The sequence below is a fragment of the Rana temporaria genome, chromosome 11 (assembly GCF_905171775.1).
Source record: "Rana temporaria chromosome 11, aRanTem1.1, whole genome shotgun sequence".
In the NCBI taxonomy this organism is placed as follows: Eukaryota; Metazoa; Chordata; class Amphibia; order Anura; family Ranidae; genus Rana; species Rana temporaria.
The window spans coordinates 9,042,265-9,069,692 of record NC_053499.1 but is presented as its reverse complement, the minus strand read 5'-3'; the positions used below and the strand labels follow the sequence as shown (position 1 = coordinate 9,069,692).

The window sequence follows — 27,428 nt, the reverse complement described above, 5'->3', positions numbered from 1 at the left end:
AACAGTGCGTGCGGCGCGGGAATGCGCCTAATTTGAATGATCCACGCCCCCTACCCGGCATGCGCCGTCCGGAAAATATCCCAAGGTGCATTGCGCCAAATGACGTCGCAAGGACGTCATTGGTTTCGACGTGAACGTAAATGGCGTCCAGCCCCATTCACGGACGACTTACGCAAACGATGTAAATTTTAAAATTTTGACGCGGGAACGACGGCCATACTTAACATTGGTTGCCCCTCATACAGCAGGGGCAACTTTATGCGTCGCAAATCTAATGTAAACGTCGTAACTTCACTGCGTCGACCATGCGTACGTTCGGGAATTCGCGTATTTTGCTAATTTGCATACTCGACGGGGAAAACGACCTAGCAGCAAAAAAAAAAATTGCATTTAAGATCCGACAGCGTAAGAGCCTTACGCCTGTCGGATCTAATGCTTATCTATGCGTAACTGATTCGCATTGATACGACGGCCCAGATTAGGACTTACGACGGCGTACATTGCGTTGCGCCATCGTAAGCGCAACGCTTTTAGAAGTTTTAAGAATCCCCCTCCTCTCTTTTGAGAGATAGCACTGCCCCTGCTTAACTTATGCCAAGCTGATGAAGAGATTGCCTGGGTGGTGAATAGATCCTATTTATCAACTAGATGTTTGTGCTACTATATGAAAAGGAGAAAATTTAGGAAAGCTGGTGCAAAAATGGAGCAGATAACCACCTCAGTAACCAAATAGGTTTCTTCTCTGAAAACAAACATTTTTTTTTTTTTAAAAGCAAACACTTTAAAACTGCAAGTTAAAAACAGTGCATGCATGTATTGTGACTTCTCCGGTAGACTTCCCACCCGCTGTGCAGGACCTTCGATTCTCTATGATCTCTTGGTTTCAGCTTTGCAAGCTTCACAACCCAGAGGTCATGGCCTTTCCTCATCCCCCCTCTTAGTAGGTCGGTGTGCTCCTTTATTTGCATTGGGGCAGTGTGATGCTTTGGGCAAGGTTCTGCAGGGAAACCTTGGCTCCTGCCAATTGTGTAGGATATTACTTGACACCTACCACCTACCTAAACATTGTTCGTGACCAAGTATACCCCTTCATGTACACGGTATTCCCTGGTGGCAGTGCCCACTTTCAGCAAGATAATGCGCCCTGTCACACGGCACAAGTTTTAGATGTTAACTTGGTCTCCAAATTTTTCAGATCTCCATTCATCAAGCATCTGTGGGATGTGCTGGAAAAACAAGTCGGAACCATGGAGGCCTAACCTTGCAAATTACAGGACTTGAAAGGATCTGCTACTGACAGCTTGGTGCCAGATACCTCAGCATGCCTTCAAAGATCTAGTGGAGTCCATGGTGCAATGGGCCAGGGCTGTTTTGGTAAAAGGGGGACCTACTCAATATTAGATGGGCCATCATAATGTTACGGTTGATCTGTGCATATATAAAAAAAAAAGTCACCTTCAGAAAAAAAATGTTTTGCTATGGGCCACCACTCCACTTCTACTCCAGCTTTCATGAATTTGCAGTTTTCAGTGTCTGAAGCTGCTCCTCGATGTGATAAATATGAGGAATGAGAAGGCTATGAAGGGTAATGTGTAATGCGGATAGCAAGCGAGTACCTGCAGCATGTATCCTTGCCTTAGCAGTTGGGTGTAACCCAAGGACTGACAGAGAAAGAAGAGAGAAGAGAGAAAAGGAAAAAGACAGGAGGTTTCCGTAAGACAGGACAAACACATCAGAGCATACAGAAAGAAATAGTCGTTTGGGCGTGCAGAAGAGAGTCCTGTCTCCCTGTTCTCCATCACGTTATTGTTAAAAAAGCTGAGATGGAGATGTAAAAAAAGAATTGCACCTTACACTACACAAGAATGGATATATCCTGCCACCACAACCTATAGCCCTGGTGTCCAACCTGGACCCTGGGGGCCACAAGTAGCCCTTTTGTGCAGCCCTTGGTGGCCCCACAGACAGCATTCTATGTTTTGGTGCCAAGCTAGTGAAGGAAAACTGTTTGTTAAATTGGCTTCTACTTGTTAAATGATTTGGTTTATTTCTTTCACACTATCTTACTTTTTTATGTTATGATTAGCAGCTTTTCTATTTTTATGTTTTTGTCCCCAGTCTCCAACAACTCATAAAGCATGTTCCCAGTCTTCAACAACTCCCGCAGCATTGTCCCCAGTCTCCGACAACTTCCACAACATCGCCCCTAGTCTCCAACAACTCATAAAGCATATTCTCAGTCTTCAACAACTCCCACAGCATCGTCCCCAGTCTCCGACAACTCCCACAGCATTGTCCCAAGTCTCCGACAACTCCCACAGCATTGTCCCCAGTCTCCGACAACTCCCACAGCATTGTCCCCAGTCTCCGACAACTCCCACAGCATTGTCCCCAGTCTCCGACAACTCCCACAGCATTGTCCCAAGTCTCCGACAACTCCCACAGCATTGTCCCAAGTCTCCAACAACTCCCACAGCATTGTCCCAAGTCAGCAACAACTCCCACAGCATTGTCCCAAGTCTCCGACAATTCCCACAGCATTCCCCAGTTTCCAATAACTCCTAAAGCATGTCCCTAGTCTTCAACAACTCCTTACAACATATCCCTAGTCTTCAACAACTCCTTTACAGCATGTCCCTAGTCTTCAACAACTCCTGCAGCATGCCCCCAGTTTTCAACAACTCCTAGGATGTTGTCCCCAGTCTTCAACCACTCCTACAGCATTGTCCCCAGTCTTCACTAACCCATACTGCATTGTCCCAAGTCTCCAACTCCCACAGCATGTTACAAGTCTACCAACTCCTAAAGATTCAAAAACTCCTACAGTATGTCCCCAGTCTACAAAAAAACCCCTAAAGGATGTTACTAATCTCCAATAACTCTCCTACAGCATGTCCCCAGTCCTCAAAAACTCTTTCAGCATGTCCACAATCTCCCAACTCCAACAGTAGGTCTTCTATCTCCAACAACTTCTACGGCATGTCCCCAGTCTTCAACAACTACTACAGCATGTCCCCTTCTTCAACAACTCCTGTAGTTTACAGTCTCTCTTTAGTGATATCAGGTGCCAGATTTGAAGGCCTCCTACTGTATATATAATAAGTTGACAGGCACTGACCTACAGGATTAACGGAGAAAAGGACAGCGTACTTTGCTTTTCTCTACAGTTCTCTGCACCCAGTGCTAAATGTGGATTGGTTGTGGGTTTATCAAAGGTTTAGGGGGTTAAGTTGAAAATCAGAAGTTTGTTTGAGGGTAAGATATTGATTTAGGGGTTAGACTGAGGTTTAGGTTTATGGCTTGGATGGAGGTTAGGAGGTTAGGTTGATGAACACACTTTGGTTTAGGGTAAAAAACTGGATATTGGGGCTTATCGGGTTAGGGATATAAATCAAAGCCAAGTTATGCAGACAATTATATTTTACAACTACAGATTTAATCATCCAATTGGCAGTCATCAATTTAAGGAAACACTTATTCAAACATGTACAACTGATCGCTACAAGATACAAATGCATGGTACATGTGTAGCCTACTCCATAGGGAGCTATTTGTTCCATCCGTTTAGTGATCAACTGCTACTTCTAAGTATTATTTACTAGTGTTTTTAGTGGAAGGACGAAGTGGCAAAAGTTCTCCTGTACAGCTCCACTCTAATGAGGTAACTGTTAGCAATTGGCTAAGGCTGGGTTCCCCACATCCAATTCGCAATAGCAAGAGATTTTGACTGGCTCTTTATAGAGGCGGTTCACATATCTCCGCAGCTGGTCCGGTGTGTTTTGCATGTCCATTTCAGGTCTGGAGTCAGATTTTTTTTTATGGCTATTCTATTCCACTTCCATTGGGTACCTCACTCCCAGGGACAGCTGTCCCCTGAGGGTATTTTCCAGCTACTTATCTAGGGATTACCACCTCAGCTCCCGGGACTGATGACTTGTCCGGCTGGCTTGCAGCCCTTATCACTCATCAATCAGACCCACCGTTATCTTTAACTTTGGGATATGTTATCTTCCTTGTCCCATACTAGTGTATTTATACTTTTTCCTCTATCTGTCCCCTATACTCCCCTGCCATCCTAGATAGCTAAATTCTACCAAACCATATTAATTTCAGATACCGTATATACCAGCATCTGCTCCTGATGAATGGAGAGTTCCACAAAACGCGTCAAGCTATTCTGATGCTACAATCATGTCTACTATATGGGATCATTTCATTATTTTTACAAATTCTTATCTGTATTCTGCTGTAACAGTCATGAATTTTATATGTTTATGTGATATTTAGATCAATGTGCCTGACTGTATCTATATTAATATTACCATAATGCAAATATGCTACTATGTATTATGTGTATATATATATATATTAAATAAATGCTATTTCTACGCTATACTGTCTTGAGTGTGCTGGATATTGAGATTCAGCTAGTATAGTTATAGTATCCATTTTTTGGTCAGACACTCATTGCCCGGTTCCAACTTTTAGGTGCATGTTTCATCTAAAGTCCCAAACTTTTTTCAGTATAACTAGGTCTGGAGTCAGCCAAAAATTCGGACCTGAAATGGTGAACCAGGATGTACCGTACCCCTTGCTGTGAGACGGATGCGGGGATGGTGTGCACCCAGCAGTGGCGTATCTAGGGTATAGCAGCTATGGCAAGTGCCATGGGCGCCATGGGGAGGGGGCGGCAAAAAGCCACCCCCCTGCATGACAAAACCCCCACCCGTCCTCCCGCACTAATGTAGCTCCCGGCGCCTCGCCCGCCCTGCTGAAACGCGGCGCCGGAACAGCAATTGCTAATATTTCTCCTTCTACCTGGGGAGGGGAGAGACAGGTGCACCCAAGATGACCGATGACTGGCCAGACCGGATCCACATAGGGTAGTGGCTGCGTTTGATGTGCACAGTGGCTGCAACTGATGTTTTATTTATTTTTTCAGTTTGTTTGCGCCCCCCCCCAAAAATGGTCAGCACCAGCCACCTGTGGTCCCCAGTGTCCCTCTCTGTCCCCGCCATGTCCCTGGTTACCTGAAAGATGGGTTTCAAATGTTTTGACAAGGGCGCAGTTTCAGTGCTTGCCATAGGCGCCATTTTCACTAGATACACCTCTGGTACCCAGCCTTAGTCTGTCAGTAGTAACTGGTTAATATTGACCATGTATTCTCTACATTTACACTATTACTATAATGTTAGAGGACAACAGTAATATAAAGCATATTCAGTGCGTCAATGCCTCTTATCCATTTTCCTTACTATTTGTATCAATGACACATCTACAGTATTTCCCTCGGAAAAAAAGGAAAATTATTAATTTTCTGTTTATTGGTGCCAAACCTCGACTGTATGCCAAAAATCCAGGACCAAAAATGACTATGTCCGTAATCAAATGCTAAAATCAGAAATGAATGGTGGGGACAGGAGATCCATTCTTGATCAGAATATAAGCACTCTCCATTCAAGTCTAAAGTCTGCCGTAAAATCTCCCTGCAGCTTTTCATCTTGCAAGAACGTGACGGGAGAGAGAGAAGGAAGCCAAGGCCCACCACCTAAGAGAAGAAACCTTTCCACGGAGCTGGCCAGCAGACAGCCATAGCAAACAAGGATTCTGCAGAGTTACATGGAGCTAAACCACCTAAGCCCGAGTAACGGAATTTGCTGGGGCTCCCCCTCAGGAGACCATTTGGCACAACGTAACTGAAATATGAGAATTATCAGATTTCTGTTTTGCAATAGATGTATGACTGATGGGCCAAAACAGGACTTGACATTACAATGCTGTATTTGGGATATAAGACACTTGGCTGGGTTAGCGCAGGCACATGAAAAAATAAAAATAAAAAAGCAAGCAACATCTGTTAAACATTGTAAGAGTGAAATGGGAGTGGGCATTACATCACATAAAAAGGTAGAACCCTACATGATATTTACTGGCAGAGGGTTTTATTTGTCCGTTGTCTACTGCCCAGTATTGCATTAGGGACTAGGAAAAGAATCTGAGAGCTGCCATTGCTGACATATTTTTAAAGGTGCAGACTCCGGAGTCATCATTCCAATCCAGGTTTCTCTCTTTAGGCAGTCCCTAAAGCAGGGGTCTCAAACTGGCGGACCCCCAGATGTTGCGAAACTACAAGTTCCAAGTCCCCGGTGTCATGCGACACATATTAACGAACCCTTGCTCAGGTACCCGAGATGAGGTGTAATGGTAAAAGTGGGGTAAAAGGGTAACAATAAAGGGAACCCCTGCATTAAAAAGACTTGTGACGACCCTTACAATGCTGGTGAAAACTGCAGTCCACATGGACACCAATGGCTTTCTAAAGGCATTCGTGTTGGGGGAGTGAGGGAGGCAGTGGACTGGCAAACCAGCAGACCTTACCTTTGCCATGGAAGGTCTGCTTTAAGAGAACTGTAGACAGTGACACAGGGGGGTTGATTTACTAAAACTGGAGAGTGCAAAATCTAGTGCAGCTGTGCATGGTGGCCAATCAGCTTCTAACTTCAGCTTGTTCAATTAAGCTTTGACAAAAAAAAAATACCTGGAAGATGATTGGTTTCTTTGCAGAGCTGTACCAGATTTTACACACTCCAGTAAATTAACCTCATGGTGACAAACATACTGAAAAATGTAATCCAAATAAAAAAAAGTGACTCCTGGGTATAAATATTAGAGCCCTTTAACTAGAGTGGTCAGGGTCAGGATGTGCGAAATATCTGTAATGATTTGCCTGGTTGATTGCAATGTCAAACCAATCACATGCTTATCTACTCTGAAGTTTGTAGATAAGCTCTAAATTAGGATGACCCACCACCAGAGGATAGGAGGGGTTGTATTCTAAACTGGATAAATAATGACAATGTAAACTTGTACAAAATCCTTGATTGCGCCCCCCCCCAAGATCCGCCTTACTAGCCCCACTGAGATCTTCATGAAATGGGGGCTTCACTTACTAACCTCCTCGGGAAAAGCTATTGGACGGACTGCCATCCAAGTGTCCTGGCACAACATGTTTAACCATACTGCTCATTCGGTAGCTCTTTCTGGCACTGCCTGAGGTCATCCAAACAGACAGACAACAAAAACGATAACAAAAAAAAAACATGTTATAGGCAACACAACAATGGAATGCAAACATGAAAAAGTTATGGGTTTTCTGGATTGCGTATTATAGGATTGGTCCACCTAGAACTGATACCTCTGTTATGGCATATGCTGATGAGATAATTGAGAAGATGAAATTCTCAACCCCACCCACCCGCCATTGTGGAGCTGCTGGATTCTCTGTGTCATCCACCGTACCACAGATTTTACTCAAGAGTCATAGGACCTATTTATACTTCTGAGATTTGTTATGCAGTTTAAGCCCTCGTTCACACAGGGCATCCTATAACATAGGCCCATGCCAAGGCCGTGTTTACCCACACAGAATTGTGCAGGTGTTCTGTGCATCCCCGTGGAGGCAGTCCCATTCATGTCAATTGGTATCAGTGTGGGTGCCGATGCATGTTTGGGGCCGTGCACCCGCACAAATGTCTATCCTGAGGGCACACCTTTCTGGTCACATGATCAAGTCCTAATACTGGCTTCTATGTAGAGCAGGGACAGCCGACAACAGATGCCCCATAATAAGCCTATGAGCGATGTCCATGCCCAGGCTCTGCAGCCGTTGTTGGCGGTGGGATCCAATTATGTGACCAGACCCGAGTGACTAGAGTACGTGAGAATTCAGATCTTTCTTTTTGCAGCAGTGGTCTCCAAACTGTGGCCCTTTGCTTACCTCTATTCAGCCCTTGGGACACAGTTCTTCCCACTCATGCAAGGCAACATTTCTCCTACAGACAGTGAAGAACTATTCTTGCTGCTGACACCAATGACCTGGCACTATTCCTCCCATTGACACCAATGACAGGGCACTATTCCTCCCACTGAAACCAATGATGGGGCACTATTCCTCCCACTGACACCAATGAGGGGACACTATTCCTCAAACTGACACCAATGAGGGGACACTATTCCTCAAACTGACACCAATGAGGGGACACTATTCCTCAAACTGACACCAATGAGGGGACACTATTCCTCCCACTGACGCCAATGATGAAGCACTAATCCCCCCTACATTCTCTCCACTGTAAACTGGCCCTTTGTTTAGAAAGTTTGTAGACCCGTGGTATAGGCAACCCTAGTTTTAACCTTTCCCTAATTCTATCGAATACAAAAAAAAAGTTTTGTCTTTACATACACCTTCACAAGGCATGACAAAAGACATGGATCAATAATTGCAAAAGTATAAATAGAGCTTGGGAAGCAGCACGGGGAATTTTCGGCCAGAGGAATCACAAGAAAAAACACAAGACAGTCACGGACTCAGTGCATCGGCCAGAACTGAACTATCGGTTTTAGGTGGACTGACCCCGTTAAATCCCAGCACCATTGGTATTCCGCATGAGAACGGTTAACACATGAAAGTCGTGTGCTGACACGATTAGCGGATTATGTGCGGCGACTGCGCTGGCTGTTAAGGGTAAGCGAAGCATGCATGGGTTTTCTGATGGGTGCACTTCACAGATTGTATCAAGAGTAACTAAGCTGATTAGGCTGGGCAACTTTCCGGAGTCACATGTCGCCCCAGTCCGCGGTCACCTCTCTGTGAACCGACCTGAGAATCGGCACATGACGGCTGACATGGGGATAAAATTGTCAGGAGTGCTACGCTGTGAATAGTCTCCTTGTACCCAGTAGAGTCTATGGAGTAATTAAAGAGTACCTGCTGGTGTACACAATACTTTTCAAGATTTTTTTTTCATCCATTCTATGATATATTCTATGGTACAAACAGATACTTTACCAGCAATGTGAAGAGAATAACATTCATTCCTGCTAAGGGAGAGATGGCGATCAGAGACCATTAACAAGTGGCTGGTTGTGGCACGTTATTGGACACGTGTTAATGTCCATTGTATTAAGGCTGCCCATTTATTATAAATAAGTACTGTACAATTTATAATGAACGTCACCACAATGCACATAGAGCAGGTTTGTTGCAATGCATTGTGGCAACGTGCGCTAATGGCCCCTTAAAGCGTAACCCCCTTTAATCTTTACTGCTGTCCATGATCCGAATAGGGAAACCCACTTCCTACTGCAACAGCCAGTGCTCTGCTATAAGCTATAAGTAGCGGCTTCCTCTTTCTGTAATGCGCTTTCCATAGCCTGCTGTGCAGTCCACTGGGTTGCTGGTGACACCAAAATGCTGATACCACTATGCAACAATGATCGCCCTCTTCCTTATGTTCCTAATAAGAATCGAGTCTCCCTAAAGGGGAAGGGAGATCTCCTTGTCAGAACCACGGACAGCAGTAAATGGATTGGGCAGTCACTTTAAAGTGAACCTATGTTTTCCCTATTCAGGGCAAAGCAACAGGTTTGCTTGGGCCCCTTTCACACTGGGGTGTCGGCGGTAAAATTGCCGGTAAAGCGCCGCTAAAAACAGCGGCGCTTTACCGGCAATTTTGCGGCGCTATTCGGCCTCTAGCGGGGCACTTTTACCGCCTCGCTAACGGCCGAGAAAGGGTTAAAACCACCGCAAAGCGCCTCTGCAGTGGTGCTTTGCTGGCGGTATAGCCGCGGTGCCCATTGATTTTAATGGCCAGGAGCGGTGGAGGAGCGGTATACACACCGCTCCTTCAGCACTCCAATGATGTTGCTTGCAGGACTTTTTTTTACCGTCCTGCTAGCGCACCGCTCCAGTGTGAAAGCCCTCGGGGCTTTCACATTGGAGAGACAGCAGCTGCTGTTTCAGAGCGCTTTGCAGGAGCTTTTTTTAGCGTTATAGTGCCTATAAAGCAGGGGTGACCAACCAGTGGCCCGCGGAGCCTTCTGATGTGGCCCGCGGAGCCTTCTGATGTGGCCCGCGACCTCCAGCTTTGGGATAGCAGGTTCTCAAGCCATCCCAGAGCATCAGTGTTTTGAATGAAGTCAACGGTAGAGGAAGCAAGGGGCTGCGGAGGTAGCAGAGCACACCCACCTACCTCCAATCCGATTCACAAAAAAAAAAACAGAAGGGGATCCATCCCCTTCCATCTGGTTGGATCGGATGGGAGGGCCCACAGAGTTGAGTGGGCTGTGTCCGTGTCCACTCTGCATGTACAGAGCAGAAGCGGATCTGTCTTCCGTCCGCTACACTTATTGTGGCCCACGGCCAGTTACCAAGTCTCTTAAGTGGCCCTCGCTCTTCAAAAGGTTGGGCACCCCTGCTATAAAGTGTCTCAGTGTGAAAGGGGTCTTACCGTGGCCTTAAAGCCAGAGAATGCATTCCCGAGATGCACAGGTAAAAGGGGGTGCATGCTGCCAAACTGTCCATCCAGAGTGATGCATACATCAAGTAAAAGACGCCATCATAGCAGAGCACCCAAGATTGGCTTCAGCCTGCAAGTGTGTGTCAAAAGGCCACACCCACTGACGCATTTCGCCCTGTGTTAGGGGGCGAAGCCTTTTGGCTGAATCTGATATGGATTACTATGCTATGATGGCTGGTTGGGAGAGCAGCGTCTCTTTTACTTGAGGTTTACTTACCAACCGCCTACTGCAGCTGTACGTACATACTTTCCCTTCGCCTTGCCACTCACCACATGTTGGGCCAGGAGTGAAGAGGAACAACTCAGTACCTTAAAGGGTCACTAAAGGAAAAAAATGTTTTTTGCTGAAATGACTGTTTACAGGGTATAGAGACATAAAAGTTAACTGATTTCTTTTAAAAATGATTACAAATTGAATTTAATCTATCATATAATGTGCCTCTAGTTTCACGTTCGGTTTTAAAGGTACATACATGAAGTTCCGGGTGAGAGGTGAGTCGGGAAGACTCACAGAACAAAAACAACAAATCCAGGGCAGTGTTTTGTTTTTAAAATTAATCTGATTGGTTCTGAGGAGTTTTAGACACACAGTAATGACAGCTTAGACCACCGTGAAAATCTCCCAGTACGATGGTTATAAGGAAACAGGCAACCAGGAAGTGTGGAGATCACAGCAGAATTACAGCTACTTCAAAGCAAAAACGAACAATGAGGACATGAAACCAGTACTGCAGTAAGGTAAAGGAAGCTATTTAGCTAAAAAAAAAAATTCCTTTAGTGACCCTTTAATGGTATGGAGAAGCATGCGACTACGCATTCACCTCCCTAAAGTCATCAGCCATGTGTAAGCTCCAGGGGCCATGTATGGAGATGTATGTTCAGGAGAAGGACAAAGAGCCTGAATTCATAGGCGTTTCTGGTATATCCTTGTGTCATCCCCTACTTGATAATTTGCTCAGAATCTTCAGGTAGAATCTGAGTCCAGCACTGAAGTATCAACTGACACCTGAATCCGCCAAAGACAAATAATGGACTTCAGGCCCTGAGGCACAAAGCACAGAGGTGCTATGAGATGCCCAGGCATGTGTTCCGATGCCTGTGGGTACAGTACAAAACACAATGCTACAGGAAGTGGTGTTGATGGCTTCACAAAAGTGAGAGGAACATCCTGGACATCTTGCCCAGACAAGAAAATACCTGGAATCATGTATGAAAAGTCTGCAGGCTGTACCTGGTGATAGGGCCAGGGTAGGCCTGATGGTCATGGTGCTTCCTGCATTGGACTTGTAGTGGACAGAGATAACATTCAGCAAAGCCTGTAAATACTTTTCCTGCTCGATGCTGCTTGATGACTCAAGAGATGAGGCTGGAGCTAAAGAGCGACAAAGCAGAATGAATTAGATTACTGGAATTGACATCAGTGACCTACCAAAGCAATTATCACATCCTTCTCCTTTCTACTGGCCTCTAGGACTAAGTGTCTGTACCCTCCACCTTTCTACTGGCCTCTAGGACTGTAGGTTTGTACCTTAGTTTCTACCGACACCTAGGACTGAGCGTCTATCTTCTTTCTTTCCACTTGCCTCCAGCACCAAGTGTCTGTACCATCCTCTTAGCTTCCAGGACTGAGTGCACCCTCCTCCTTTCTACTGACCTCCAGTACTGAGTGTCTGTACCCTCTCCCTTTCTACTGACCTCCAGGACTGAGTTCCCCCTCCTCCTTTCTACTGGCCTCCAGGACTGAGTGTTTGCACCCTCTCCCTTTCTACTGTCCTCCAGGACTGAGTGTTTGCACCCTCTCCCTGTCTACTGTCCTCCAGGACTGAGTGTCTCTACCAACCTCCTGACCTCCAGGACTGTTTGCACCCTCCCCCTTTCTACTGTCCTCCAGGACTGAGTGTTTGCACCCTCTCCCTGTCTACTGTCCTCCAGGACTGAGTGTTTGCACCCTATCCCTGTCTACTGTCCTCCAGGACTGAGTGTCTCTACCAACCTCCTGACCTCCAGGACTGTTTGCACCCTCCCCCTTTCTACTGTCCTCCAGGACTGAGTGTTTGCACCCTCTCCCTGTCTACTGTCCTCCAGGACTGAGTGTTTGCACCCTCTCCCTGTCTACTGTCCTCCAGGACTGAGTGTGTCTACCATCCTCCTGACCTCCAGGACTGTTTGCACCCTCCCCCTTTCTACTGTCCTCCAGGACTGAGTGTTTGCACCCTCTCCCTGTCTACTGTCCTCCAGGACTGAGTGTTTGCACCCTCTCCCTGTCTACTGTCCTCCAGGACTGAGTGTTTGCACCCTCTCCCTGTCTACTGTCCTCCAGGACTGAGTGTTTGCACCCTCTCCCTGTCTACTGTCCTCCAGGACTGAGTGTGTCTACCATCCTCCTGACCTCCAGGACTGTTTGCACCCTCCCCCTTTCTACTGTCCTCCAGGACTGAGTGTTTGCACCCTCTCCCTGTCTACTGTCCTCCAGGACTGAGTGTTTGCACCCTCTCCCTGTCTACTGTCCTCCAGGACTGAGTGTTTGCACCCTCTCCCTGTCTACTGTCCTCCAGGACTGAGTGTGTCTACCATCCTCCTGACCTCCAGGACTGTTTGCACCCTCCCCCTTTCTACTGTCCTCCATGACTGAGTGTTTGCACCCTCCTCAGACCCCTGGCACTCACCAGCAGGGTGCGTATTCTGTGATTTAAAGAGCCCAACCACAGTCTTTCCATGGAAGCCCCCAGACCGAAGAAGGAGAGCGTTTGTTTTGGCGTTTTTCCAGGAGACCACCGGCAGTCTGTTATGGCGATAACACCTGGCAACTTTCTGCAGACTGCTGTCCTGTACCAACTGCGGCACAACAAGAAGACCGGGGTAACTGGAAGATGAGAAATAAAAAGTGTTAATTTCACAGACAGCAGAGGAATGTTATCATTGTTAAAGGGACGAAGCAAGCAAAATATGAAAGCACTCCCAGGACATTGCTAAAAGGTAATTTTATGATAATGATAATGCCTGTCAATCCCTGGCGTCACATCTCAGCAGCCGTGCTGCACTTACCGAAAATATGTTCTAGTTTTCCTTAGATGAAGTGACGCCAAAGACTCAAGATGATGGGTTGTTTGGTACTTCGGGGGTATGAATGAGCATGGGACAAGTCCCAGAGCTTTCACATAAGGGGGGGGCAGGGAGCATTCTGAGCTCTGATTTTCTTTGCAGAGTAGCACGGGAGAGAAGGAAAGTCAAGTATGTGCAGCAGGGAGGGCATTAAAAGAACCGGTTGCTTTGCCCTACATGAGAAAATCACCCTAAAATCCGCATCGTGTAATTAGAATGGTCATAGACAGAGCTGGCTTCGGGAAGGAGAAGATAATTCAGTAACATCAGGCACTGGTAAAATCTCCCTTTCAATGCAGCAGTGCCATATTTTGGCAAGTGTAGGTGCTCTTTGGACATAGCCAAAGTCTGTTTTCTACCATCAAAGCCACTCTAAGTGTCGCCCTCTGCCAGCACCTGCCGCATCAAGTTGACAAACTTGCAGCCCAGAGAAGATGTTGTGTCCATGACAGCCAGGCAGCGAACGTGGTGCTTGGGAGCCGCAAGGCATTCACAAAACATGAATAGGAGCGTCTGCCATTAGTTCCTGTTTACATTTAAAAATAAAGGAAAGGGTGCAATTCCTAGGCCCCATGCACAGTGGGGGCATTTAACTGTATGAGACTCCAGGCGGAAGGTAGGGATGAGCTCCGGCGTGTTCGCACAGTCCACGTGCAGAGTCCGCCAGGAAGTCTGCACGGCACTGCGCTAATCACAGGCAGGGAGACATTTCCCGATGCTCGGCTGCAGAGATCGGGAAATGTCTCCCTGGCTGTGATTAGCACAGCCTTGTGCAGACTTCCTGTCGGGCTCTGCATGTGGACTGTGCGAACATGCCAGAGCTCATCCCTAGTGGAAGGCATAGGTGCATCATCTAGCCCAGTGTTTTTCAACCTTTTTTCAGCCAAGGCACTCTTGAGAATCGGAAACAATCCCGAGGCACACCAGTCTGAAGGCTCCTTCGCACCAGGAGGTGCATCTGAGTGCACACACTTTTTTTCTTGGACCGAACCTGTGGTATAGAGACCTTAAGGACCTGGTCACATGAAGATAAATACAGGAGAGTGCAAAGAGTTAGATACACTCATGATGTCCACGCTAGGTGCATGGTGGGATCCCATTCTGTCAAGCGTAGTGAGGTGGCAGAAGTATGTTGATAAATGTAAAGTTATGCACTTGGGGGCTAAGAATATGCATCATACATACTAGGGGGAGTACAACTGGGGGGATCCGTAGTGAAGGATCTGGGGGTTTTAGTTGATCATAAGCTCAATAATGGCATGCAATGCCAAGCTGCGGTTTCCAAAGCGAGCAAAGTCCTTTCTTGTATAAGAGAGGGATGGACTCCAGAGAAAGAGATATCATTTTGCCCCCCCTTCCCTGTACAAATCATTAGTAAGACCTCATCTGGAATATGCAGTTCAGTTTTGGGCACCAGTTCTCAAAAAGGATATCGGAGAACTGGAGAAAGTGCAGAGAAGGGCAACCAAACTGATAAGAGGCATGGAGGAGCTCAGCTATGAGGAACGATTAGAGGAACTGAATTTATTCACTCTTGAGAAGAGGAGAATAAGGGGGGATATGATCCACATGTACAAATATATAAGGCGTCCATACAGTGAACTTGGTGTTGAGTTATTCACTTTACGGTCATCACCGAGGACAAGGGGGCACTCTTTACATCTAGAGGAAAAGAGATTTCATCTCCAAATACGGAAAGGTTTCTTCACAGTAAGAGCTGTGAAAATGTGGAACAGACTCCCTCCAGAGGTGGTTCTGTCCAGCTCAGTAGATTGCTTTAAGAAAGGCCTGGATTCTTTCCTAAATGTACAGAATATAACTGAGTACTAAGATTTGTAGGTAAAGTTGATCCGGGGAAAATCCGATTGCCTCTCGGGGGATCAGGAAAGAATTTTTCCCCCTGCTGTAGCAAATTGGATCATGGCTCTGCTGGGGTTTTTTGCCTTCCTCTGGATCAACTGTGGGTATGAAGTTGGGTGTATGGGATTGTACTGTGTTTTTTATTTTGTTTGTTTATTTATTTGTGGTTGAACTGGATGGACTTGTGTCTTTTTTCAACCTGACTAACTATGTAACTATATATGCTGGACTGGGGGAGTGGGCATTGGCTCAGCGGCGTCCCTTCTAAATGCCACATACATCAAGGGAAGGCATGTAGTGACACGGCCGGGACAACACTCTTACAGCAGGATTCTGAGCTTTTTCTGCTGCACACTGACGATGGCTCACCTCCAAGCCGGGGAACCACCATAATGTTTGATTCTCACATGAACGCCGTCCCCACCTGGTCCCGGGCGGTGGTGGGTGCAAACATGCGTCAAAGGTAACCCCATGTGCAAGGCAAGTGACCCCACCTACAAGTGCACCAATAATATAACATCTAGACAATTAAGGAATTCTGAACTGGTAAAAAAAAATATAAAAAAATCACAGAAATTCACATAAATAAAATCTCTACACTTTACAATCCAAAAGAATCACGCACAGTTGTAGTTCAACAGAATTCAAACACTTTTTTCTATACAAATATGTGCAGAAACCTGTCCATCTTGCTGTCATATATCTGCCTCTCACATGCTTCTTACAAGGAGGAAAATCTTCCTCTATGGAACTCTGTGAAAGGTCTTCTGTGCAGTGACATGAAAGTAAAACTTGTACGTCAGAGCTGGACAAAACCTGACGGGAGAGGTAATTGATTCAAACATAATACAGAGAACATGAGCTTCAATTTGCTGTGTGTGATAATTCCGCAAACACCCTTCCTGGCACACATCCTGGGAGATCCTTGTCCAGGAACGTGGGAAGAAGTGAAATGATAAAGTGAAAAAGTGCAGCGCAAAATTTAAATAAAATAATATAAATATATATAAGCCAATGAAATTAAATGTCCACGTGTCCAAAATTGTCCTTAAGTGAATATGAATCACACAAATAAATCCAACAGGAGTGAAGGTGAAGAAGAGACACCGATAGAAGATCCACCACCGCAAGCAAGATGGACTCTCACCTCATTGCTACGACCCAAAAGAGTCAAAAAGCATGTCAGCAATAACCTCAATCAGATCCGACCTCCAAACGAAATCACCACACCAAGCAGATATCAACGGACCATGTTCTTTCTGTGCAAAATCCACAGAAGTTTATCTGAATCTGAACCAAAGACGCACATGATCCTTCTGCAATCCAGACTGCGGCAGCCCCGGAGCTGTGTGAGCTCTATTGAGGGTCAATCACACTCTCCTGTCATGCAAATTGGATGCAGCGAAACCCACATGCAATTCGCACACAGCAAAATGCTCACCTCTAAGGGGTGAAAATGACAATGGTCCCAAAAATTTGTCAAAATTGTCCGAAATGTCCGCCATAATGTCGCAGTCACGAAAACCTATTTTTCGTGACTGCCTATTTTTGGTAAAAAAAATCGCAATAAGCGTTTATTGGTTAGTTTGCGCAAAATTTATAGCGTTAATTTTTTTTTTTTAATTAATTAAAAAAAAAACGAAACAGTAAAGTTATCCCAATTTTTTTTGTATAAATGTGAAACGCGAGAAAAATTGCGATTCTCATTTTTAAATGAGAATCGTGCAGGTCTAGAAACTAGTGATTTTTCTTGATACTAGTGATTGTTCTACTTGAACCAGAAATCGTAGAAGTTCACTGAATTGGGTGAAAGTAGTACATCTTGGTCCAGGCCCAACCTAACCACACAGCCAGCACTCACCTCCGGCACAGGGAGTACATCCTGTTCATGGCCGTCACTCGGAAATGTTCGGACTTGATCCGCGTGGAGCTGGCGCTGATGGTCCCCAAGGCCAGGCGCTGGTAGTCCCGGAAACAGGCCCGCTCCACTAGCTGCTCCATGGTGGACTTCTCCGACGCTTTCAAGGTTCCGCTCGGCAGCTCATTATCATCTGAAACTGAGCAGAGGGGAAAACAAAATATCACCGGTGTGTATTGATGGGCGGAAGGGTCATTTAGGGCTTCTATACTGGTATTTAAAAATGTACCCGCTACCTATAATGTGACCAAACAATTGGCCTATCAATGCAAACCCACAATTATCTTACCTATCAAAGTGAATATATTACAACACTAATGCCGCGTACACACGATCGGAAATTCAGATGTGAGTTTTTGGAAGGAAATTCCGATCGTGTGTAGGCTCCATCGGACTTTTGCTGTCGCCAACAAAAGATTGCGAGCTGTTTTTTTCACATAGACTGAAAAAAATCGGAAAAACCCATCGTCTAGCAATTCCGACGCATGTTTAGAAACAATTCGACGCATGCTCGGAAGCATTGAACTTCATTTTCTCGGCTCGTCGTAGTGTTGTACGTCACCGCGTTCTTGACGGAAGAAAGTTCAGAGAACTTTTGTGTTACCGCGGAATTCCGTCGGAAAATCCGATCGTGTGTACGGGGCACTAGAATACATTTCTCTTTAAAAGATACCCATCGTGGAGATGCCATTAGTAATCTCTTCTTCTGAAAATGTTCTGTCAGGAAGATAGCATGGCATCATTTCTGAGCATTCAACCACCATTAAAGTAATACTAAAGAAAAAAACAAACATGATATACTTACCTGCTCTGTGCAAATTGAACCTCCACTTCTGTCGCTGGTTCTCTGGGCTCCTCCCACCTCCTGGGTGCCCCCAAAGTGTGCTCGCTTCCAAGTCCCGCTCTGTGTGTCAATTCATGTGGCTCTGACCCCACTTCCTCCTCACTGGCTGAGATTGACAGCCAATGACGCCCACTGCTGTGTCTGAGCCAGTGAGGAGGGAGAGATCCAGGAGAGCAGCTGCTCTCGTGCACAACACTGGATCGGGATTGGGCTCAGTTAAGTAGTGGGAAGGGGGTTGGGAGGAAGGGGGGGAGCAGCACACAGTTTTTTTTGCCTTCAAAACACTTCAGGCTTTACAACCACTAAACATGCAAATATGGAGTTTGGACTTTAGTTTTTCTGGCTGAATTACAAAGATCAGCTGAAGACTGATGATGTGCATGCTTGAAGCCCTGCCTGGGACCTTCCCCCTCTGAAGTGTTTCAGAGATAGGCTCAGTCACAGTTAGGTAGATTCAGCTACGGCCGTGCAATGTTAAGACGGCGTAGCCTAGCGTGTTTACACTACGCCGCCTTAAGTAAGAGAGGCAAGTACATGATTCTCAAAGCACTTACCTCCTTACTTAGGGCGGCGTAGTGTAATCGCGGCGGGCGTAAGGGCGCCTAATTCAAATTGGTTGGAGGGGGGCGTGTTGTATGGTAATGAGGCTTGACCTCACGGTTTTTGACGTCTTTTGCTACTGCGCATGCGCCGGGCGCCTACATTTCCCAGTGCGCATTACGGCTAAGTACGCCGTACGGGCCTATTGATTTCGACGTGGACGTAAACGACGTAACTCCCGATTCGCGGACGACTTACGCAAACGACGTAAAAAATTTGAACCTCGCGGCGGGAACGGCGGCCATACTTTAACATTGTTATTCCACCTCATAGGTGGAATAACTTTAGGCCGCCTAAGGCCTTGCGGAAACAACGTAATTCGACCGTGGCGGCCGGGCGTACGTTCGTGAATCGGCATACAAGCTCATTTACATAATCTACGCCGGCCGCAATGGAAGCGCCACCTAGCGGCCATCCGAAAAATTGCAATCTAAGATAGGCCGGCGCAAGCCGGCCTATCTTAGATATGTTTAAGCGTATCTCTGTTTGAGCATACGCTTAAACATACGGCGGCGTAGATTCGGAGTTAGGTCGGCTTATCTACTGATAAGCCGGCCTAACTCTTTCTGAATCTACCTAAGTGAATTCAATACAGGTAAGCCCGTCTCTAGAGTGAAATGCGCCAGTGGAGGCCCAGGTGGGACTTTCAGGGTGAACATAAAGGTTTGTGGTCTTTGAGGTTTAGCCTTTAAATGAAGAGAGTCAATGAGCTTTATCCTGCCTGCTCCTGTTCTACTTGGATACCAGTTTTCCATGCAAACGTGTGTTTCGTTTTCTGTTTCACATACTCTGGGTTACTGACTCAAAGTATTGAAGTCAGAGAGCCAGACAACTAGCATTTTCAGAAGGTGGTCAGCAACATGCTCTAAAATAGACAATATTTATTTTCCATGGCTGGTAGCACTGCTGTGAATGGCTCCCCTCTGATGTACCTCCCTTTAGTTATGAAGCGACCGAGTTCCTTGTGGTTGGCGCTATTCTGTAGTGACCTAAGAGGATTTTTATTGGTGGAATATTGGTGTCCCCAAGTCTGGTCCTGACTATGAGCTGCACCTGGTGACAAAGGTCACCTGTCTTCTCTAAAATAATAAGTGATCGCAACAAACCAGAAATGTCGTCCTCTTCATTGCGGCTGCCTCGCTCCTCAATAATGGTTCCAGTCTTCTTTTTGGCAACGTATGGCCGTCCGATTGTCATCTTCCCGGCACGTTTGGCCCCTTTTACAATGGTTTTAGAAAGTGTCCTGAAATAGTCAAGAGTCCCCCAATCAGTAAAGGACCATTTGCAGTTAAAGGGGCCACACACACTGAATTTACATGGGTTGTGGCGCCACCCTAGAAGGAACATATATGGAAGTCCTTACCGGAAAGAGGTGTTTTTTTCCTTCTGCTTCGGAAGGACGATAGGGGGCGCCGCCTGTCCTGCAGCGAAAGCGAACATGCTGAAGATGGAGACGGGGTAGCGGAACTTCGTCAGTTGCTTCTTGAAAAGGTCCACCATCTCCGGGCTGACCTCCTCATCAAATGCTACTTTAATCAGCTGCGTGAGACAAAAAAGAAGAGAGACGTTCCTGAAATCGGACACCAGAAAAGCTTATTCTCTGAGGAAGACATATTGTTAGAGAAGAAAACAAACCCAGTGCCAGATTACCAAACAATCAGAGTCGCTGACTTCAATGGCTGGCTGAATGCCCCAACTGCAGGTCCCTGGCTGCAGGAAAATTATGCGATTTACTTGTTTCCCCTGCTTGCCCTCCGGCTGGGAGAACACAATGTCTCGGCCGGAAGGATTCCCCTGTCAGCGCTGTCTGTGTTGATGGGGGAATCGTGCAAATTTCTTTCCTGCAACCCGTGGTTGCAAGAAAGAAATTAGCACCGTCTATGGCCCGCCTTAACCACTTAACCCCCAGACCATATTGCTGGTCAAAGACCAGAGCACTTTTTGTGATTCAGCACTGCGTCGCTTTAACTGACAATTGCGCGGTCGTGCGACGTGGCTCCCAAACAAAATTGGCGTCCTTTTTTTCCCACAAAGAGCTTTCTTTTGGTGGTATTTGATCACCTCTGCGGTTTTTAGTTTTTGCGCTATAAACAAAAATAGAGCGTCAATTTTGAAGAAAATTAATATTTTTTACTTTTTGCTATAATAAATATTCCCCAAAAATATATACAGGCATACCCCGCTTTAAGTACACTCACTTTACATACACTCGCGAGTAAGGACATACCCGTAAGTGCCTTACAAGTACTGTACAGACATTTTGCAGCCGCGGTAGAAGGAACTGAAGCTCAGAGAGCATAGCCCACCCTGTTCCAGTGTGCCCCTGACACCCCCACTACAGCCCCTGAGACCTCAACTACAGCTCCTGACACCCCCATTACACCCTAGAAGTGAAAAAAGGTGTTGTTTCACTTTAAGTACATTTTCGTTTTACATACATGCTCTGGTCCCATTGTGTACTTAAAAGTGGGGTATGCCTGTATAACAAATTTTTTTTCCTCAGTTTAGGCCGATACGTATTCTTCTACATGTTTTTCTACAAAAAAAAAAAAATCGCAATAAGCGTTTATTGATTGGTTTGCGCAAAAGTTATAGCGTTTACAAAATAGGGGGTATTTTTATGGCATTTTTATTAATATTTTTTTCTTACTAGTAATGGCGGCGATCAGCGTTTTTTTTCCGGTACTGCGACATTATAGCGGACACTTCGGACACTTTTGACACATTTTTGGGACCATTGGCATTTTTATAGCGATCAGTGCTATAAAAATGCATTGGATTACTATAAAAATGACACTGGCAGTGAATGGGTTAACACTAGGGGGCGGGGAAGGGGTTAAGTATGTTCCCTGGGTGTGTTCTAACTGTAGGGGGGGTGGCCTCACTAGGGGAAATGACTGATCTTCTGTTCATACATTGTATGAACAGAAGATCAGCATTTCTCTCCCTGACAGGGAGCGATCGCGTGTGCCCGGCGGCGATCGCGCCCGCCGGGCACACGCCCCTAGTGGCCTGCGCGAGAGCCGACGTATAGCTACGTGCTCTCGTGCAGGGGAGCCGACCTGCCGCCGTATAACTGCGGCGGCTGGTCGGCAAGCAGTTAAAGAATACCCAAGAATAAAAATGGTATACAGTTTACAGTGTGTACGACTGTGTCCAATGGGGTAAACGACCGCACCAGCCAGGAAGACACTGGCTGAAAAAAATGCCTAGAGGCGATTCAGTTCGCATGTGTAGCGCTATACAAGTCACTCATTCATTCATTCTATAGATGTGGTTACTGCCTTATTTTCCAACAGAAAATACCTGTTGATCCTGACAAAAATGCTGTGTCCTTGTCGCTTCCTGTGAGGTGCACTGAAGGTTATCTTCCTTCCTAGCCATGTTCTGTAAACTATCAAATGCCCTGACCTTCATTTAATAGAAATTAAGCGATAAGGACTTGTGTAGTCCTTATCAAGAGAGCAGGCTTAGGCCCCGTACACACAAGAGGATTATCCGCTGGGAACGTTCCTCTGGCGGATTTGGATCTGATGGTTGTACTAACCATCAGATCGAAATCCGCGCGGAATACATCCGCGGTGACGTGGCCGCGCCGTCGCCGCGATGATGACGTGCGCGACACTGTAAGATAAAGACTTCCACGCATGCGTCGAATCATTACGACGCATGCGAGGGAGGGAATCGGACGGATTGATCCGGTGAGTCTGTACAGACCACCGGATCAATCCGCTGGACAGGATTCCAGCGGATAGATTTCTTAGCATGCCAAGAAATTTTTATCCGCTGGAAATCCATCGGCCCGAAAAAAATCCGCGGAGAAATATCCGCTGGGCCGTACACACCACAGGATCTATCCGCTGGAACTGATCTGCGGATAAATACCAGCGGATAGATCCTCTCGTGTGTACGGGGCCTTAGGGTGACGACCATGGCTTCCTCCATAGACACAGTGAAGGGGTAGTGTAGGCCATCCAGGGACAGGACTACTAGGTGAAAATTGACAAAAACAAAAACGAATGTAGCCACCACACCAAGGAGGGGTAAGCCAATGTATATTCAATTTGGGGTTTTGATACGCTTTAAAAGGAGGATGCATCTAAAAAAATCTATATATCATAAAAAAATATATATAAAAAAAATACATATAAAAAAAAAAAAAAATTACCAACAAAACAATCATTGGGTAGTATAGAGGATTTTTCGTTGATCTAAAGTATACAAGTGACTATTAATATGAGACACAAAATACATTTAAATCGTGGACTGTCGTCAATGGACTTTATGGGTACACAACACTTTAGTTTTAGTAAAAAAAAACAATATAAAAATCATAAAATCAAACAGTAGCATATTTGCACCTATGTGTCGTTTGGGTAAGTGGCCCCTACAAATGTATACAATAATAACCACACACTTGACTGGTCACTAGTGATGACAAATGTCCATAAATTGGAGTGTCACCATCCCTTCACATAAAGCTTGACACTTTTTCAGGAGCAGATGGAGCAAAAGTAGAGGTAAGAAATGCTACCTTTAACACAGAAAATATATCCGTATACAAAGCTCAATATAGAAAAATGACATGTATTTTTCTACATTGAACTTTGTATAGAGATGGATTACTATACTTATATTATTGCTACATTATTCTTTATTTTTTTTTTTTTGCACTGAAGAAGCGGATCTGCGTAAAACATGTTGAGCCTTATTTGAAGGGATGGTGGCACTCCCATTTATGGACGTTTTTCAGCACTAGCGACCAGCAAAGTGTGCGATTATTATTGTATACATTTGTAGGGGCCACCTATCCTATGCAAATATGCTACCGTTTGATTATAATTGATTTTATATTGTTCAAAAATAAAGATATTTTTTTACGAATAAGAGTGTTGTGTCCACAATTAAATACATTTTGTATCTTATATATCATAATAATCAAAATCTATAAATATTTAAATGATCAAGTCTGGTGGGTTGTGTCCCCTTCTGCCAATTTATCTCTCCTAGGGGTCCTTTACAAGCTATAAATATACCCAAGGCATTGCGCAAATCCACCCACTGTAACCATTCTGTTTAAAATCTTCATAAATAAGATTCCTCCGAGGGTTTGTACCATAGAAAGGTATGCCGGCTCGCTCATGTTTGTGAGATGCTGACAAGTGAAACCGAAGTTGTAAATAGAGGCCCAGCATCTTATTCAGCAGAATAAGGGTAGGTGGGCCCTACAAATTTACACAATAACCACCGCAACATTTTACTGGTCACTATTGCTGAAAAATGTCCATAAATGGGCGTGCCACCATCCCTTCACATAAGGCTCAACATGTTTGGCGCAGTTCTACTTCTTCAGAAGAAGATGGTGCAAAAGTAAAAAGGGAAGAAATACTACCTATAACACAAAACACATATCCGTATACAAAGTTTAAACATTTTTATTTTTTTTCCATTTCTCTATACCAGGGATCTCCAAACTGCGGCCCGGGGGCCAGATGTGGCCCTTTGCTAGCCTGAATCCGGCCCTTGGGGCACAATTCTTTCCAGTGATATGAGGCACTATTCCTCCCACTGAAACCAACAATGGGGCACTATATCTTCCACAGATACCAATGGTGGGATACTATCCCACCTACTAATAGGGGGAATACTTTTACTCTTATTGACCACCAACCCCAAGGCCATATTTATTCTCACTGATGCTGTTTCTGTGACATTTTCTGCCCCTGCTGGCCACAATCTGGCCCTGTCTGAAGGACAATAAAGTGGCCCTTTGCATGAAACGTTTGGAGACCCCTGCTCTATACTGAACTTTGCATACAAATGTATTACTCTGCTTATATTATTGCACAAATTTATTTATTTTTTAATATGTTTTGTATTATAGGTAGCATTTCTTACCACTCCTGAAGAAGCAGAACTGCGCAAAACATGTTGAGCCTTATTTGAAGGGATGGTGGCACTCCCATTTATGGACATTTTTCAGCACAAGCGACCAGCACAGTGTGTGGTTATTATTGTAAAAATGTGTAGGGGGCCACCTACCCTATCGACACAGATGCAAATAGACTACGGTTTGATTTGAATTGATTTTATATTGTGCAAAAATAAAGATATTTTTTTTCTATTTTTCTATACTGAACTTTGCATGCAAATGTATTACTCCGCTTATATTATTGCACACATTTTTTTTTTTTTTTTAATATGTTTTGTATTATAGGTAGCATTTCTTACCACTCCTGAAGAAGCAGAACTGCGCAAAACACGTTGAGCCTTATTTGAAGGGATGGTGGCACTCCCATTTATGGACATTTTTTAGCACTAGCGACCAGCACAGTGTGCTGTTGTTATTGTAAAAATGTGTAGGGGGCCACCTACCCTATCGACACAGATGCAAATAGACTACAGTTTGATTTCAATTGATTTTATATTGTGCAAAAATAAAGATATTTTTTACTTATACAAGTGTTGTGTGCCCATAAAGTCCACAATTACATTTATTTTGTATCTTATATATCATAATAATCAAAATCTAAAAATATTTCATTGATCAAATCTGGTGGGTTGTGTCCCCTTCTGCCGAAGTATCTCTCCTAGGGGTCCTTTACAAGCTATAAATATACCCAAGGCATTGCGCAAATCCACCCACTGTAACCATTCTGTTTAAAATCTTCATAAATAAGATTCCTCCGAGGATTTGTACCATGGAAAGGTATGCCGGCTCGCTCATGTTTGTGAGATGCTGACAAGTGAAACTGAAGTTGTAAATAGAGGCCCAGCATCTTATTCAGCAGAACGTTATCTACACCTCTAATGCAATCTGACAAACAAGTCCATCGCTCATCTGTAAATATGGAGGGGAAAAACACCGCAAACTGAAAACACATTGAGCGACTCACCCAACCACAAATGTCTCCCAACTCACATTCAGGACGAGACACTTCTTCTTCGGTTATCAGACGAAAGATGAATGTAAATATCTCAACACAAACATGCAGATGTTACAAGACGAGCGGTCACACCGCAGCGAACGTGCAAGCATGTCTGTATGAAGCCAAACCCAAGACACGAAACCCACAGGCAATAAATATGACGGCTGTCCGTAATTCTACAACGTCAGCTAATAAATTGTGTCAGAGAGGATTGATTGACCAGAGGGACTCCATCTTGTTCCACTAAAATAGAATTCTGTGCCCAAAAATAATTAGGACGTGGGCCGCACAAGGAAACAGGACGCGGGCCGCACAAGGAAACAGGACGCGGGCCGCACAAGGAAAAAACAGGACGCGGGCCGCACAAGGAAAAAACAGGACGCGGGCCGCACAAGGAAAAAAAAAGGACGCGGGCCGTACAAGGAAAAAAAAAGGACGTGGGCCGTACAAGGAAACAAAAAGTGGGCCGTACAAGGAAACAAAAAGTGGGCCGTACAAGGAAACAAAAAGTGGGCCGTACAAGGAAACAAAAAGTGGGCCGTACAAGGAAACAAAAAGTGGGCCGTACAAGGAAACAAAAAGTGGGCCGTACAAGGAAACAAAAAGTGGGCCGTACAAGGAAACAAAAAGTGGGCCGTACAAGGAAACAAAAAGTGGGCCGTACAAGGAAACAAAAAGTGGGCCGTACAAGGAAACAAAAAGTGGGCCGTACAAGGAAACAAAAGGTGGGCCGTACAAGGAAACAAAAAGTGGGCCGTACAAGGAAACAAAAAGTGGGTCGTACAAGGAAACAGGACGCGGGCCGTACAAGGAAACAGGACGCGGGCCGTACAAGGAAACAGGACGCGGGCCGTACAAGGAAACAGGACGCGGGCCGTACAAGGAAACAGGACGCGGGCCGTACAAGGAAACAGGACGCGGGAGGTACAAGGAAACAGGACGCGGGCCGTACAAGGAAACAGGACGCGGGCCGTACAAGGAAACAGGACGCGGGCCGTACAAGGAAACAGGACGCGGGCCGTACAAGGAAACAGGACGCGGGCCGTACAAGGAAACAGGACGCGGGCCGTACAAGGAAACAAAAAGTGGGCCGTACAAGAAAACAAAAAGTGGGCCGTACAAGGAAACAAAAAGTGGGCCGTACAAGGAAACAAAAAGTGGGCCGTACAAGGAAACAAAAAGTGGGTCGTACAAGGAAACAAAAAGTGGGCCGTACAAGGAAACAAAAAGTGGGCCGTACAAGGAAACAGGAAATGGGCTGTACAAGGAAACAGGAAATGGGCTGTATAAGGAAACAGGAAGTGGGCTGTATAAGGAAACAGGAAGTGGGCTGTATAAGGAAACAGGAAGTGGGCTGTATAAGGAAACAGGAAGTGGGCTGTATAAGGAAACAGGAAGTGGGCTGTATAAGGTATTTACTGGCACTAAAAAAAATGTTTTACTATCCAAAGTTAAAACAACAACAAGGGCAGAAGATTAAATAGATGGAAAGTTGAAAACAATTACTGTAGTTTCACTTTAAAAAACCTGCTGAAAGATATGAGCCAACAGCGTGGACCTCACGTCTATGGGAGACCCCCGAGGTTGCTTGTTGACTGCTATTTGGGTGAACACAGGTTGGAGAACCTCTCCGCACTGAAAGTTTTCCAAGCAGCGGGCACCGTCCATTGGCGGTGTGCCTACCCTCTCCATTCTTTTTTTTGGGATGTAGCTGGGAACTCAGGTGTAGGTGAACTTAAATATAAAAAATCTTGGAATACACCCTACAGGAGTAGTATCAAACTGACTTAGACAATGACCAATTCGCCCCAAGGGCG

The 27,428-nt window shown here is 45.4% G+C and overlaps 1 protein-coding gene across 4 annotated transcripts in view; it reads right to left on the bottom strand.

Annotated features, from left to right (window-relative positions):
- SBF2 (SET binding factor 2) overlaps positions 1 to 27,428 on the bottom strand; it is a 420,356-nt gene that overhangs the window by 58,959 nt on the left and 333,969 nt on the right. Inside the window, exons 24-30 of one of the 4 annotated variants that reach the window (XM_040327974.1) lie at positions 20,046 to 20,221; positions 19,789 to 19,925; positions 17,182 to 17,377; positions 13,025 to 13,221; positions 11,590 to 11,730; positions 6,955 to 7,050; positions 1,617 to 1,661 (exon numbers count right to left, since the gene is read on the bottom strand). In XM_040327974.1, the coding sequence (XP_040183908.1) occupies positions 1,617 to 1,661; positions 6,955 to 7,050; positions 11,590 to 11,730; positions 13,025 to 13,221; positions 17,182 to 17,377; positions 19,789 to 19,925; positions 20,046 to 20,221 (988 nt within the window). The remainder of the gene's footprint in view (positions 1 to 1,616; positions 1,662 to 6,954; positions 7,051 to 11,589; positions 11,731 to 13,024; positions 13,222 to 17,181; positions 17,378 to 19,788; positions 19,926 to 20,045; positions 20,222 to 27,428) is intronic. The other 3 variants (XM_040327975.1, XM_040327976.1, XM_040327978.1) reach the window with 3 other exon arrangements.